Genomic DNA, 14223 nt, shown 5'->3' on the forward strand with positions numbered 1-14223 from the left:
TGCAAACCATAAGCAAAAAGATCTCCCCAGCATCAGCCTGTGGATTCTTGAGGGGGCTGGTTCTGCTCAGATCTGCATTAACCATATTTACAAAGGATGTAATGGGTAGCCTAATCAACAGGGCTTTGCCCCATTTAATTCCCCTGACTGCACTGCAATTGGCTTTGGTACCATACCCACAAGAACGAAATGCGAACAGCGGTTAGTGTATAGAATTATTTTCTAATGTTGTGGATGGTGTATTTTAGTGACCCTTTCTACTGTCATTTTTTCAGCCACATGTCAATACATTAATACCACTCCCTTCACTGCTAATCAGTTTACTTTCAGCCCAGAAATAATCAGTTAATCACACCTTCTAACAACTCGGGCTTACGGTGGCCCTGTCTGCTCTGGGTTTCCAGGCCTTTTCTAAGATCACACTGATACAGAAGCTACAGAGACAACACTCTGTTAAGGATACGTTAGTTATCTGCAAGACTGTTCAATTCTGACAATTCATCTTTTGCTAGAGATGCAGCAAGAGACACTAACTTCTGGAAAAAGTGAAGCTGCTTCTTTGATTTTGAAGCACTGGATGCTTCTTTCAGAATCACAGAATTGTAGGGGTTGGAAGGGACCTCTAGAGATCATCGAGTCCAACCCCCCTGCCAAAGCAGGCTCCCTACACCATGTCACACAGGTAGGCGTCCAGGCAGGTCTTGAATATCTCCAGAGAAGGAGACTCCACCACCTCCCTGGGCAGCCTGTTCCAGTGCTAATCAGATCTAGGGCCTGCAAAATGCTTGTAATGAGTAAGTTGCTTCTTCTTTTGAATTATTTTTTTACGGGATTGAATTAAAAATATGTTAACAAAATAAAACTTACTTAAAGACATTGTGTCCTAAACCTACACTAAGCTCATGAGGAAGAAAATAGGATGCAGACATATTCACAACTTCACGTCTCTCCTTCTGCAAGTTCCTCCCAGACGTCAGCAGGATGTTTGCACAGAAGTGAAAGTCAGACTATGGTCCTCATGTACTAACTACTCCGGTACTGCCTATTTACTCATAACCATTCATTTATAATAAGTATCACTGTGAGATGAGTCATTTTTCTCATCTCTGTTTATGTTCCTCTTTCCTCTCATACTGAATTTCCTCCAATTTTCCCTTCACATTCCTGTCATTCTAACTATTTGCATTCTTCTCTTTCATTAAAGTGACCAGTAACAGAATGATGACTACAGGTGCTGAGGCATCAGTACTGAACGTTGCAGATGACATTCCAAGGAAAACAACACATCATTGCATCAAACTGTAATACCAATTTTTGCTTAGTAACACATGTGTATGTTCACTCAGCTGCAATAGGAACTAAAAGCTCAACTTTGTCCTGAAATAAAAACTGAGATTAAGTAGCAACCTGAAAATGCTATACAGGCTGCAAAGAGATATGGAGTGAGTCAAATGTGCTCTGTACGTCATCTATTTGATTTTCTTACTACTAAACTTCTGAACAACAATTCCAAGCTTTCTGTGTGATGTGACGTCTCATATCATCATCATGCTGCAACAGACAACTCTCAAAAATTTTTAATATGAAAAACAACCACTCAAACCTTCAAAAATATGCTGACCTTGAATATGCTTTGGAAAGAACCAAAAACACAGACAGCAGACTTTGCTATTGTTTGCATATGACTTTAAAGGGGTAAAGTCCATACCAGTATGAGCTTGTGTCACTCTCCAAGCAAAAGTTCTTATTAATACTGGAATCACACACTAAAAATTCACAAATGACTGTTCAAAGAGTTTCAGGACTACTAGTATTGCAGCAAAGAAACCCAATGCACTTGAGATTAATGCTTATAAACAATTAACAACAATCCCCTAAATTATTTTTAGACAGTGTAGTACTGCAAGACATTTTCTTCTCCTCCATATACCAAACCAATCCTAGATGGAAAGCGCACTACCTCCTCCTTTACTAGTCTTAATGGCTAAACTCATTAGGTCTGGGGTAAAGATATCTTGCATATCTTTGGTGTTGTAGCTTTATCTCAAATTTAGTTTGCAAACGTTTGTTCATATTTCACCACACAGGCATCATCAGCCTGCCTGCAGCATCGCCTTACCTGAGATGAAGGCCTCACATGGCTGATGTTCTACGATGAGCTGCTTTCCTTAATTTCTTCTGCACCTAGCTGCATTTCATATTGTTGGAAGCTTTATTTAAAACAGACTCACTTTTCCTTCACTGCTTTCCTGTTTCCCACCATTCTACTCTGGGATCTTTCTTTTATCCCTTCTCTTCCCTTTGGAAAAGTGGAGACAAAATTTATTCTCTACCTTGCTATCAGCTGGCCAGAGAGCTGAGTATTGCCGCCTTTATTATTATTATTACACTATGAAGTAAACACTACTGGCTGATTCTTAATGTTTTCAGAAGTGATCAATTGCATTTAAAATTATCCTTCCACCAGCTACACAAAGGAGGTACCATTCAGTATATGGAATTTTTCATAAGGCCATTGTCAGTACCTGAAGTTACTTCATGTAGACAACACAATATAGCCAGCAGAACATGAAATATACTCCAGAAAACAGAAGGGTGTCTGAGCTGTTCATGCCTGTCCCATTCAGACATCGCCCTCCTCCTCCTTCCCCCTACCGGATGCTAACCAGTTGTTCCAACTTAGTGACTCAAACTGACACCTTTTGTTTGGCTAATGACAGCTCCTCAGCTATGCTGATCTTGACCCAGATTCCTCTCTGTCTGAGCATGGAAATTCAGGACAGAGCACTCCATAAAATGATACCAGCTATCACCTAACTGGCACAGAAAAATAACAGCTGTTTGGACATGCCCACAGTGAAAAATGTACAGGAAGCATCTCTGTTAAGGTCTTAAGTAACCCCCAAAAAATTAATTCCAAACATTTATGATTCAAAACAGGCATCGGTTTCTGTGACCTGGCCCTAAGATATTCTGCCTGTCACCAAGGAGTCTTGGCATTATTTGTGCAGGTACCGGCACAGTTTGTGCAGCTGAGTGAATACCATCAGACCCACCATGCAAGCATTGCTACTCATTACCATTTATAAGGCTTCTGACAGCCAGGTAAATGGCAGTACAGAATGGCTGAAGAGAGATCACTCATTCAATGATGGTACAGGGGTTGTTGATCAAAAGACACAGGCGAGGTGGCTGATCTACCTGCTAGGTCCCACCCTGAGTACAATATGGATCAGACTGCTCTCTGTCAGCATGGCCACTTTGTCACTCATCTGCAGAACATGAAATAGCTTCAAATTCTGCTAAGGTTAATGGCAGTATTTCTGCTGTCACAGCAACAGTGACAAAACAGAGAAAACAAGGCTAGAGTTATGTACAGAATTGCCACATTCTCAAAGGAAGCCCCAGGCATTTTAAAGAATGATGGGGACTGCCTGGAAATCACTGAACGTTTCTGGATTGTCACATGGCAGGTTTGCTGTGGAAGATCTGGATAAGTAGCTCACATACTTGGATATATCAGTGACAAAGGAGTCATAGAAATGTTTGCTGAAAAGAACAAATGTTTGCCCTCCAGCTCATGCCTGTGTGCTTAAAAGAAGGCTATTGCCAAGATCAGGACAAGCCATTGATTTTCAGTTAGAGATGTGAAGGGGATAGTAGTGACACCCTATAGGGCAGGAGGGAGGAAGTGTTGTATCTTGCCTACCTGCGAACGACTAGCTTGAGTTTCTTGTAGGACCCTTTAACTAGGGAAATGGCCTCACTCCTGGAGCTGCTTAGTTGCACCTCATTGATGTTCACCACCTCATCACCAGCCTGCAGCTTAGAAGGCAGGGAGTCTGCTTTACCTCCCTCTTCAATCTGCAAAGGAAAAAGAAAGAAATGGTAAGGCACACCTGCCACAGTTTGGCTGTCGCATGCAGAGTTGAGCATGCATTTCTGGCCAGCCCCAAACTTAGCTCCCTGACTAAGAAACACTGCTTCCCTTTGCAAGATGTTTTCCTCAAGGGACTATACTGCATACAGATGGAAGGCAGGGACTGGCAGCCAAATGAATTCTACCAATAAACATTGTTTTGAATCAGCTGGAGAAGTATTTGGTATTTAGAAGCAGAAAGTACCAACAACACAGTGATGGAACATCTCCTGATGAGGGCACCCCAGACACAAGCCCAAGGGAAAAGGAAGATTAGAAGAATTAAATGTGATTTTCTTGTTCAGGGTCCTTTTAGCGATTTAACTGTCTGATTAACAGCTTCTTGTTTGCTTACAGGCCAGCAACAGAGCAGATGCATAGAAGTGTGACATGCAGCAGCATGTCACTCCATGTGACATTATGTATAAAAGGAAGTAGACGATTTTCATTTTATGAGAAGCTAAGTAGCTTGCCCAAGGCTATATAGTGGTAAAGCTAGAAGAATCCCACAGAACTTTCCTCTGTTTTGTATAGCCCATTGAGTACATTGTGCAGTCTTTTGTGAGCATCGATTCTCCATCGATGCACCGGCAGCAATGCACCAAATCTGCATGCATATGAGTAACAAGGCAGAGGAAAAGGAAACTGGACTAGGATTTCTGACTCCCAGCCTTATGCAATAGTGCACTGTTCCTCCTCAAAGGCAGAGTAGTGTAGCAATACTGAATATTAGCAGAGAGAAAGATTGCATACACTCTGAATATAATGTAGTCTGATAAAATCTGATATGCAAAGCACCTGGCAGTCAATGCTTTATCAGAAGGTGCAGCCTGTGTCAGCTGCTGTCATAAGACCCATACTCAGTGGTATCAGACATCTGATGGCACCCAAGAAGTATAACCTCTTCCTTCAGTCCTTCACCTTCCCAGAAATAACATCAGAACAAAAGATGCATCTGAATTGGATTCAGGCCCTGATTCCACTAGCAGAAGGACTGGTGTTTGCAGAGAGAAGTGAAATTGCACACACACTCTTAAGTCATATCAGGTAAAATACAACTGAGGCAAGACTCAAACACATAACTCAGCACATGTAGACATATTACCCTGGTACATTAGCTTCAGTGTAAATGGCAGTTTCTCACAGGTAAAGCCATTCTGTCGTGAACAATGGAATTCCAGCTCATGCATTTTATAACACTTAAAAGCTGACTTTCACAAACATCAGCTAATCAATTCTCCTAACTCTCTGCACAGGTAGGTAAAAAATATTGTCCTTCATGCTACCAGGAAGTCATTCCACTGATGAATGAGCTTTTTCTTTTCTTTGTAAGAATGGTTAAAACCACAGGAATGAGACTTCACATAAAGATCCTTGTATCACAATTACCGGGAAGGGTGAAAGATGAAACATTAGACCTCGCTGCCAGCATAACTAAATAACAAACTAAAAATGCAGCATGGCCCCAGTTTGTTGTAAAGAAAAACAGGTGGTTACCATTTAAACTAAATTCAATAGGGTGGGGTACTATGAGTTAGATTAATCTGCAACACAGCAGATTTCTTTTTATTGGTTAATGTTTTGTTATCTTAGGTCATACATGGAGAAAAAGCATTACTGGATCAGTATGTCCTTGTAACAAATATCAGCTATTTCAAAGGATAAGGTACTCACCAGGAGCATTTGTATAAACTTCTGCCTGATTAACCTTATCCTTAAAAATCACCACTTATATCCCAAAATCATTATCTGTGCTTTACCATGGAGTCATAGACTCAAAGAATCATTTGATTTGGAAGGGACTCTACAGTGTCATCTAGTTCAACTCTCCCCTCATTTATTCTAGTTTTGGAATTCCACAGACTCACTGTCTCAGAGTTCTCTTTGCAGCTATGGGGATTAGACGTTTGTTTTTCTGCTCCGCTTTTTTAGTGAAAATGGGAATTCAGATTCTTCCATAATTGCCATTGTAAATAATGTGAAATCCAAGACTTAAGGAAACACTAAAAACCACAGTACTTCTGATAGGATTGTTAACATTATGAACAGCTCTAAAATAAATCTGTCTTTGAACAATGATGTGTCCCTGCTGTCAGTCAAGTTAAAACTAATTTTTGTGCAGGTCTTTGTATGGGGCATTCTTACACATAGCAAATGCTTGCTTTTATCTAGGTCAGGATGACCATATTTGAAGCTGCTAAATTGATCAAGTAGAGAAACTCACTAAGCTTGTCTCTGAAGACAGGAGCATCTTGAAACAACATGTTGTTAATCAGCATAATTAGCATAGCCTGCAGAAATGGCTATCAGCTCTGGCCTCCCCTTCTGATAGGGATACCCAGAGGCTGTATCAGGATGGCAGTCAAGTGGTAAGGCTATGCATTCAAAAGTGTCATGAAAATCCTGGGGTGTGCTAGCTTTGTGGGAGACCACCTAGTACCCAAGTATGTTCAATTTAACAATAAATCAATATCACATCTCTGTGTGTGAGACTGGCTTACTGCACTCTAGGCAATGGATCTGCCTTTCAGACAACATTCCACTTTATCCCTATGCCAGTGGCTCTTAAACTGCAGTTTGCAAGGCTGTGTAGCCACCACAGCAGTGCATTAAAGAATGTCTTGAAGGAAAGTATGCTAGCCTACATATAGTCATCTACAAGTAATGCCAAAGGTTAAAAATGATCTTATTTGCTCCTGTGCACTTAAACTATTCACAAATAAGACCTAAAACAAGACACACATTTTATGATTAGAAGCTTTTGATGGCAGCATCAAAGTTGAATTACCTATGTATCTAGAGATAAATGGAGATATGGTTTGATTTGTTTTATTTACAAAGTTATCTCATCTATTAATAATCTGTTAGCTTTCTTGCTTAGGCACAGTTATCTCATCTAACCGGCTGGAGTTCCCTGGATGAAATCCCTGGATTTCCTGGAGGAAACCATTCACAACAGCCCTGGGACCTGGCAATACCAACCAAAGAGTCAAGAGTCAAAAAGACTCGTGTGTTTCCTCCAAAAGTCCAGAAATTAGACACTGTCTCCTAAAGTAAAGTTCAGATGTTCCATGTTCTAACAAGTAGGTCACTTCCTCACTGAATGCCTCTGAAAACACCTGTGTATAAGGAGTAGTAATATTTCAAGGAAAAGACTAAATAACTAAAACAAAACAATCTGCACTATAAATACAGAGCTCTATCTCTAGTGAGTATAACAATTATCAACAAAAGAAAACAAACCTCAGCTTACACAGAACCTATTTAAAAGAACACTTGCTTCACCGAACGAGTTACAGACGGGACTCTGCTGGTTCTGTTCTGCACCGAGCAGTCAAGGACCACAGGATCGAAGATACCTGCAAAGCTCTTGATATGCTCAGGCAGATCAATACATAGGCAGGTCACTTCTGCATGTGGATACCCTCTCTGAACAATATCCTCTTCTGCAGACTACAAGCAAGAGGAAAAGAAAGGTAAGTCTTGAAGCATTTCCTAAACCTTAAGTGGCTCAAGTGATGTCAGTTGGCAAAGGCAGAGTTAGCACTACAGTCTATTATTTTAAGTGTGGAAGTCATGTTGGAGTGGTTTGAACAGCCATGGTATTATCAAGATCACCTTCAACAGTCACTTGTGCCAAAAATATAATAACTGTGAGCTACATGACCTAGTGTAAGAGGTCAATCAATAGGCAGTAAGACTCTTACGGTTTATTTAAGCTGAGGTGGCTTGACACCAGCAAACTTTCTGAGTGCAGGACTGTTTCTCAATCCATCAGGAGCAAGAGGAGTCAGCAGGAGTTTGCTGGGGATGGATGGTTTCTGGCTGGATTGAGCAAACCACTCAACCGTGCAGGGGAATGAATATCTAAGACACAAACCAGCCAGATTCAATGCCACGTCTCACTGAAGATGCTGCAAATAGAGCCAGCTGCCCAGGCACATGGGGAGCAGAAACCCCTTCCTTGAAACTGGTAGGAGCACCTGTACAGCAAAACATTAATCAGTAGCATAAATACTCTTGGCTTCTGTGTCTTAATTTTCTAGCTGTAAAATGGACACAATCATTGTAACCTTTGTCAGTTTTGCATGTTCAGTGCATGATCTCTCTGTGCATGGTGATAATCCAAATCCTGACCCTCATTCCAGGGGCTGTCTCTATGAACCTCTAGCTCAGGCTCTGACCTGGCAGGAGTCTTTAGCACTTGAACCATGCAATGGGAAATTATCCCTTTCCAGAGGATGGCCCTACTTCCTGTGAAATCCTATCTAACTACTCTATAAAGGCTGTGATTTCAGCCTCTCCCACACACTTCATTCTTTCTTCTGTTTTCCACTGACATATCTAGCCAATGCTTTCACGTTCTTTAGGAGTAAAAAAAGATTTTCCCTGCCAAGCTGGCTTCAGAAAGTCTCAGTAGTCTCCTCAGGCTGACACAGACTAAATCCGCTCATCTGTCTTTACTGTAGTGAAGCCTACCATGCCCACTGGCCTTTGCTGAAAATCCCAAAGGCCACCCCTGATCCTGCTTTGAATTAACACTCCAGTCCATTTTCTTGTGTTTGAGGAGGCTTCTCATCATTCAGTGGGTCACACTTTGAACTCATCTGTTCTCCCGTTTTTTGGCTTACTGTAAAAGCAAGAAGTTGCTTAAGCAGATCACCAAGGATACATAAGACTTATTACTACTGTCTTTTGTTTTGTTTGCTATGGTTACTGTAAGTTCAGGGAATGCTCTCTGAGATCTTTTCTTGATCATTTTAAAGAGGTTTTCATTATTTCTTCCTCTTTTCCCTTTCTTTGAGGAGCTTTTGTAACAACTACCATTATGTCTTTGTCTTCTTTGTATTAAGAACAGTGCGCACGATTCCTAAACTGTAAACTTACTTACTGAAGTTTCTTATTAAAAAAGAAGCGGCAACTTCGTATGCACACAGTTTGCAGTTAGTAGCCACACTGCAGGCGAGAACAACTGCTGAGTGGCACTAAAAGACACTGGAAAAAAACAGCCAACCACCTTAGCTGGGTGTTGACAGAAGCTGCAGCAATCACAGTGGCAGACTGCTACCGTGTCACATACTGTAACAATAGGAAGCATCACAAATGAACTGCTGGAGATGGCTGTCCAGAATTACTGAGCCGAGTAAAAAAAATTCATAGGAACTAATGTGGTGAGAGAGGAAGAAATCTTGGTCCATTAAGGACTTGGGAGAGGTGTCTTTCTCTGCTGCAAGTTTTCCATGACTTACCCAGAATTACATTACAGGAAAAGTTCTCTGCTTCAGACCCTTTGATGTTCTTTCTTCCCAGCCCTATTAGCAGACCAATTTCATCTCCACATCTCCACTGCTAAAGCATTTGTAATGATTTCAAATATTCTACTACAACTATCTTTATTTTTGCAAATGGAATGATGCATTTCCAGTGAATCTAGGGGTCATCTCTGCTTAGTTCCACATTAGGTGACCAGCACTGGTAATGGTACAGAGACCCAGTGGGCCAAGCTTGACTCATTTAGTTTTCATGTTGGAGATGAGTTTTTTTTTAATCCCCTCTTGATTTCAGAAAGGCTTCTCAAACCTTAAAACAGAGCTGCAGAGCTGCCAAATACCTCCAGAGAATATGCTGCTCCCATCATTCAGACTGAATGCCATGTCAAAACTTGGGGGCAGCGAGAGTTTCCCATGCAGCAGACAGAAATTCTTCCCTATTGTTCCCAACCTCTGTGTCAGCATGACAAAGCAGTTAATATGATTCAATTAAAAAACAGTTAAGTCAAAGGTCTCCCCCTGGAGCCATATCTCTGCTGGATATCTCCATCTCCGATACAAACATGCATCGAGAAAGAATTTAGCTATTGACATTTACTTGAAGCCAAATAATGTGTTTCCAAAGTTGTTATTGTTGTATTCTGCAGGGAAACAAAGAAGGGATTTTTTCTTTCTCATAGTGCTTCAGATTGTTCAATAGTAACATTACTGCTCCCAAGTGAAAAGCACAGTAATGGAAAGATTAATTTATTCCAGGTAGCTGTACAAGTTTTGTGCAGAATTACTTCAACTTGAGAGCCTGAATATTATTTATTCAGGAAGAACAAATTAAACTACATAGTTTTGAAAGGTTAACAGTGGTAAGAAACCTTTCTGGCATTACCAAAATAGTTCTGCTACTTAGCTCAGGCCAAATGAGATATTTTCACTCACTTTAGTCTAAAACATGTTAATAAATATATTTAATTGGCTTGGAGCAAGAATCCTCGAGGGAGAACTCCAACCGCTGCCATTCACAACTCCAACATTTCTGATATCTTCCGCCTTATTTTCCAGATGCTGCATCAGAGAGGCACCCCCATAAACCTAGAGACACTTCTTACTATGTTGGCAGCGACAAGTCACCTGCTCTGATTTTAGCACCGCGACTGTGATCAACATCAGAGAAACTCAGCAGTATTTGATCCCATACAGAGAACTGTAATAGACAGTTCACAGACTCATTGCAGTGTGTGTGCATGTATGCATGTGTGTGAAAGTATACTGAGACTCACTTTATCTACCTGTCAGGACCAAAAGCAGAGTCTGTTCACCTGCCCCTCCACTGAATTCATCAGCTTACTAAGTACATGTGTAATATTCTGCTTTGATTCTCAGGAGTGCAAAAATCCAGTGCCAAGGCTGTGGCAGAGGGCTGTACCCTACCCAGGAAGTTCAGCAGACCAGGACAGCAGGAGCTTGTGTCCTTGTTCAGCTCTTTCATCAGCACTGGGTACACTTGGCCTCAGAGAGACACAGTGGTGCAGCCAGCCCATAGGGTAGTGGAGTACTGGGGAGCACAGCCCAGTGCTTCTCCCCTTTCTGCTGCTGGAGAGCACTTGTGCTGTCAAAGCTGCTTTCCTTCCTCACTGCCAGATGACCAAACATAGGCACTGCTCAGAGAGCAAGGCTATCTGTCATCCCCCAGTGGGGTAGAGGAGCTTCCCTCAAGGCAATGCCCCCAGAGAAATCACTCCTTGTGTCTTTACTCTTCTCCCAGTCCTCTGCTCTGTTGCAATCCTTATTTTGTCTGTGCCCACAACTGGCCCTTAAGATAACTGAAATGATCAGCAGCCATTCATCCATTTTTTAATATTTTTTTTTCTTTTTCAGGAAAGCATGTTGTGCTCTCAACTGGAGATCAGGACTGTAGACAGAACACTGGAGCACTCTCACATCAGTGCAAACAGAGGGTCCCTGAAGGACCAAAACCTTTTCCACCTGTATAAAGGAGAAATTGGCTTTGGGTACCAAGGTGGTGACCCAGCTGCAGAAATGCTCCATGCAGGCTCCATGCTCCATGCAGGCTGGATGCAAGTTACTGACAAGTGGCCAAGATTCAAGGTCATTCCTCAGACTACTCTGCAGGCTCCAACACTTCCACACCTTCCCATTTCTTGTGTGATTGTTTCCTGTCCTGGGAAGAAGGTTAATCTCAACAGTCAGCCCCTCAACAGAAAGTGGCAAGAAGTGGATGGAAAACAGATTGCTGGCTTTAGCTACAAGAGATAAGAAGACGTGCTTGGATGAGTTTGTGTCTGACTCCACTTGGTGACTCTGAATTCCTAAACCGGCAGAGGAAAGAAGGCTCAGCTCTTAAGATAGTTTTCTACCTTCTTAAGTATAGGGCTGTTGGGATTCTATAGATATTTTTGCATTTAAAATTGGAAAGGCAGGGAAAATCAAGTCTCCTTTCAGCTAATGCACAAAGAGAGATGGAACTACATGACAGCTTTGACTTCAGATCTCCAAGAAGCCTCCAGTATATATATATATTGTAACAGGAGGCAAAGCTAATAATACATTTTCTCCACCTGCCTTCATATATACAAGACAAGGAACTAATCTGTGTTTGCTCTACAGTTACGCCTAGAGCCCTATCAGGTCCCTCTGTTAGAGGCGTGGTGCAGACGCATTATCACCAGCAGTTCCTGCCCCAACTTTACAGTGCAAATTGACAGGTTGGACAAGCAGAGGGACAGGAAACAGAGATGTGGGAAAGCTATGTCAAGAGCAAATGGAAAGACAGCAGCAAAGCTTGCTCACTGCTACAGTGTGATATCTTCAACATATGAACTGAACCTGGAATCTAGGAAAGGCAAGAGCATCTTTAGATGGGAGGAAAAATCAGCTGGCTTTTTCAGCCATCTTAAATCACCTATGACCTGTCTACAGCTTTATATTCTTACATGCTTTACAGTAGCAGCAAACAGCCCATCTCCTGCTGCATCTACCAGAGAGGCAGGAGAAAGGTGGCCAGAGGACAGGAGATGGCTCCTCTCCTGGCCCTCGCACCATGTGGCTGCTCCATGTCTTGGTGTCTGGGGAGCCAGTTCCTCAAACCTCCTTCCTACCTTTCTCTCATTTTGTTGAAAGCATGAAATGAAAATAAGTACCAATTTGTACCTGATAACAGACAGAGCCACTAAAGTACCTGCCCACATACCTGGGCAGGTACAGAGCAATGTTCTCTCCATTACAGTCCTAAAACTCAAGGGATTGCTTTCTCCTGTTCATTCTCTGCTTCCTACACGAACCCAGCTTTTATCCCAGGAGGGTCTTGCCTGCAGAGCACACCCTGCCAATGCACATGGTAATCAGAGAGAGCTCTACTTCTTTGTTCCCTGTTTGATTTTTGCAAACAATCTATTCCATGCATTCCACAGAGGGTATATTAGCAGGTGATATAAAAACTGGGGCCTGACGCATGCTAACTTGATCCTGTTTGGTTGGCAGTGATTATCAGGGTGGTATCACCTAAAGGGGCTACAAGAATTCACTCCTGCTTTTTTGTTGTAGCTGACATGGCTCACCCCTGTCCTGAGCACACAAAGCCAGTGACTGCACATATCTGAGAGTTAATATTTGTTCTCACAATGTGAGAGTTAAAAATAGCTATCTGTTAAATAATCTGCTGGAAAGGTCTTCTGCTGTGCCCCTAAACACGCTCAAGGTTTCCACAGACAGGACTCTTCATCCTGTGTCACCATCCTGCCCCCAGTTTTACAGCCATATCTCACATGTCCTCCACCCAGCCAGGTCTCAATTATCAAAACCCCATTTCCTGTGGTACTCTGACAGCGAGTCCATTGAGGTACAGGTGGGGATGCCAACAAATATAGGCCCACCCAAAATGAGGAGCTGCTTTTATGCTGTTTGCAAATTGGCTTTGCATAGTCTCTTCTCACAGCATCACTTTACATACCTTCACTCCTCTTGTCCTTGCCATCTGGGAAAATAAACCAGTCAGAGATGTGTCTGCACACATCTTTGTGTCCTTCTAATACAAGACAACTTTTCAACCTTGGGAAGAGCCAAACTTAGCATCATGGGAACTGCCATAGTAGGAAATCCAGTTATTGCTCAGACCTCATCATACATGTTCTAAAAACAAGGAACAAATGACACTTTAGAACTCTCCTTTCAGTACTTCTTGCATAGCATTGCCTTGTGCACATTTTCACAGGATGCTTTTTCATCTTCCCAGATTTTTCCATCATCTTCCTGTACTTGCTGTTACAACTCATACTGTGATAATCCCTAGAAGCTGTGTTGTGCCAGAGTGACCAACAGCCATGAGACTGTGTGTGTATTTTGGGGATAAATGAAAAATATTTCCAAGCAAGAAAAGATGTTTAAAATTTATACACCTGTGACTGTTTCAGAGTAGAAAGAAATCAAGAACCAACAGTCTCTAGAAATACAGTGAATGAATTTGTGTTCATGGTTAGACAGGGCCTTGGCATCATGTGAATTCAAAGCAGGAACTCCAAGAAAATCTGCCTTGTAATTTGCCATTTCAAAAATCACCTAAACCTGAAGATACAGGATTTTTGAGCTACTGGAACATGTAGACTATCCTGCAGACAGGTCCGTGGAACCAGTATGGTCAATTACTGCTTTCAATGCTTCTCGCTTCTCTTTCTCTTTTTTTCCATTCCAAATATTAAATTAATATTTAACATTTTCATTAGACATGCTACTACAAATTGCAAATAACAACAGTAGTAATAACAGTAATAATGATCCTCAAGGACCTTCTTCCATTCTGTTATTTGACATTTTGATTGCACGGGAAGACAGCAGGAAGTGTTGTTTCCAAATTACAGAGAAATGAAAACAGAAGCAATGTTTATGTAACTTTTCCAGGGTCACAGAAAGAATCACACATTAGTGCTGGAGTTGCACTCTATGTTGACTGCCAGGTCACGCTGTACTGAGGCTATATGAGACTCACTGCCTTCATATGTCTACCCTGTCACCAAAATTAAGCCA

General features: G+C 41.8%; 1 protein-coding gene across 8 annotated transcripts in view; it reads right to left on the bottom strand.

The window, feature by feature from the left end:
• The window catches only part of SHROOM3 (shroom family member 3), a 137316-nt gene that overhangs the window by 85950 nt on the left and 37143 nt on the right, over window positions 1-14223 (bottom strand). For 6 of the 8 annotated variants that reach the window (XM_015861639.2, XM_015861637.2, XM_015861638.2 and 3 more), the window contains one exon: window positions 3710-3864. The exons of 1 other annotated variant lie outside the window; for it this stretch is intronic. In XM_015861639.2, coding sequence (XP_015717125.1) covers window positions 3710-3864 — 155 coding nt within the window. Of the gene's footprint in view, window positions 1-3709; window positions 3865-14223 lie in introns of those variants that run through there. One more of the 8 variants, XM_015861642.2, reaches the window with a different exon arrangement.

Source organism: Coturnix japonica, chromosome 4 (assembly GCF_001577835.2).
Source record: "Coturnix japonica isolate 7356 chromosome 4, Coturnix japonica 2.1, whole genome shotgun sequence".
Lineage (NCBI taxonomy): Eukaryota > Metazoa > Chordata > Aves > Galliformes > Phasianidae > Coturnix > Coturnix japonica.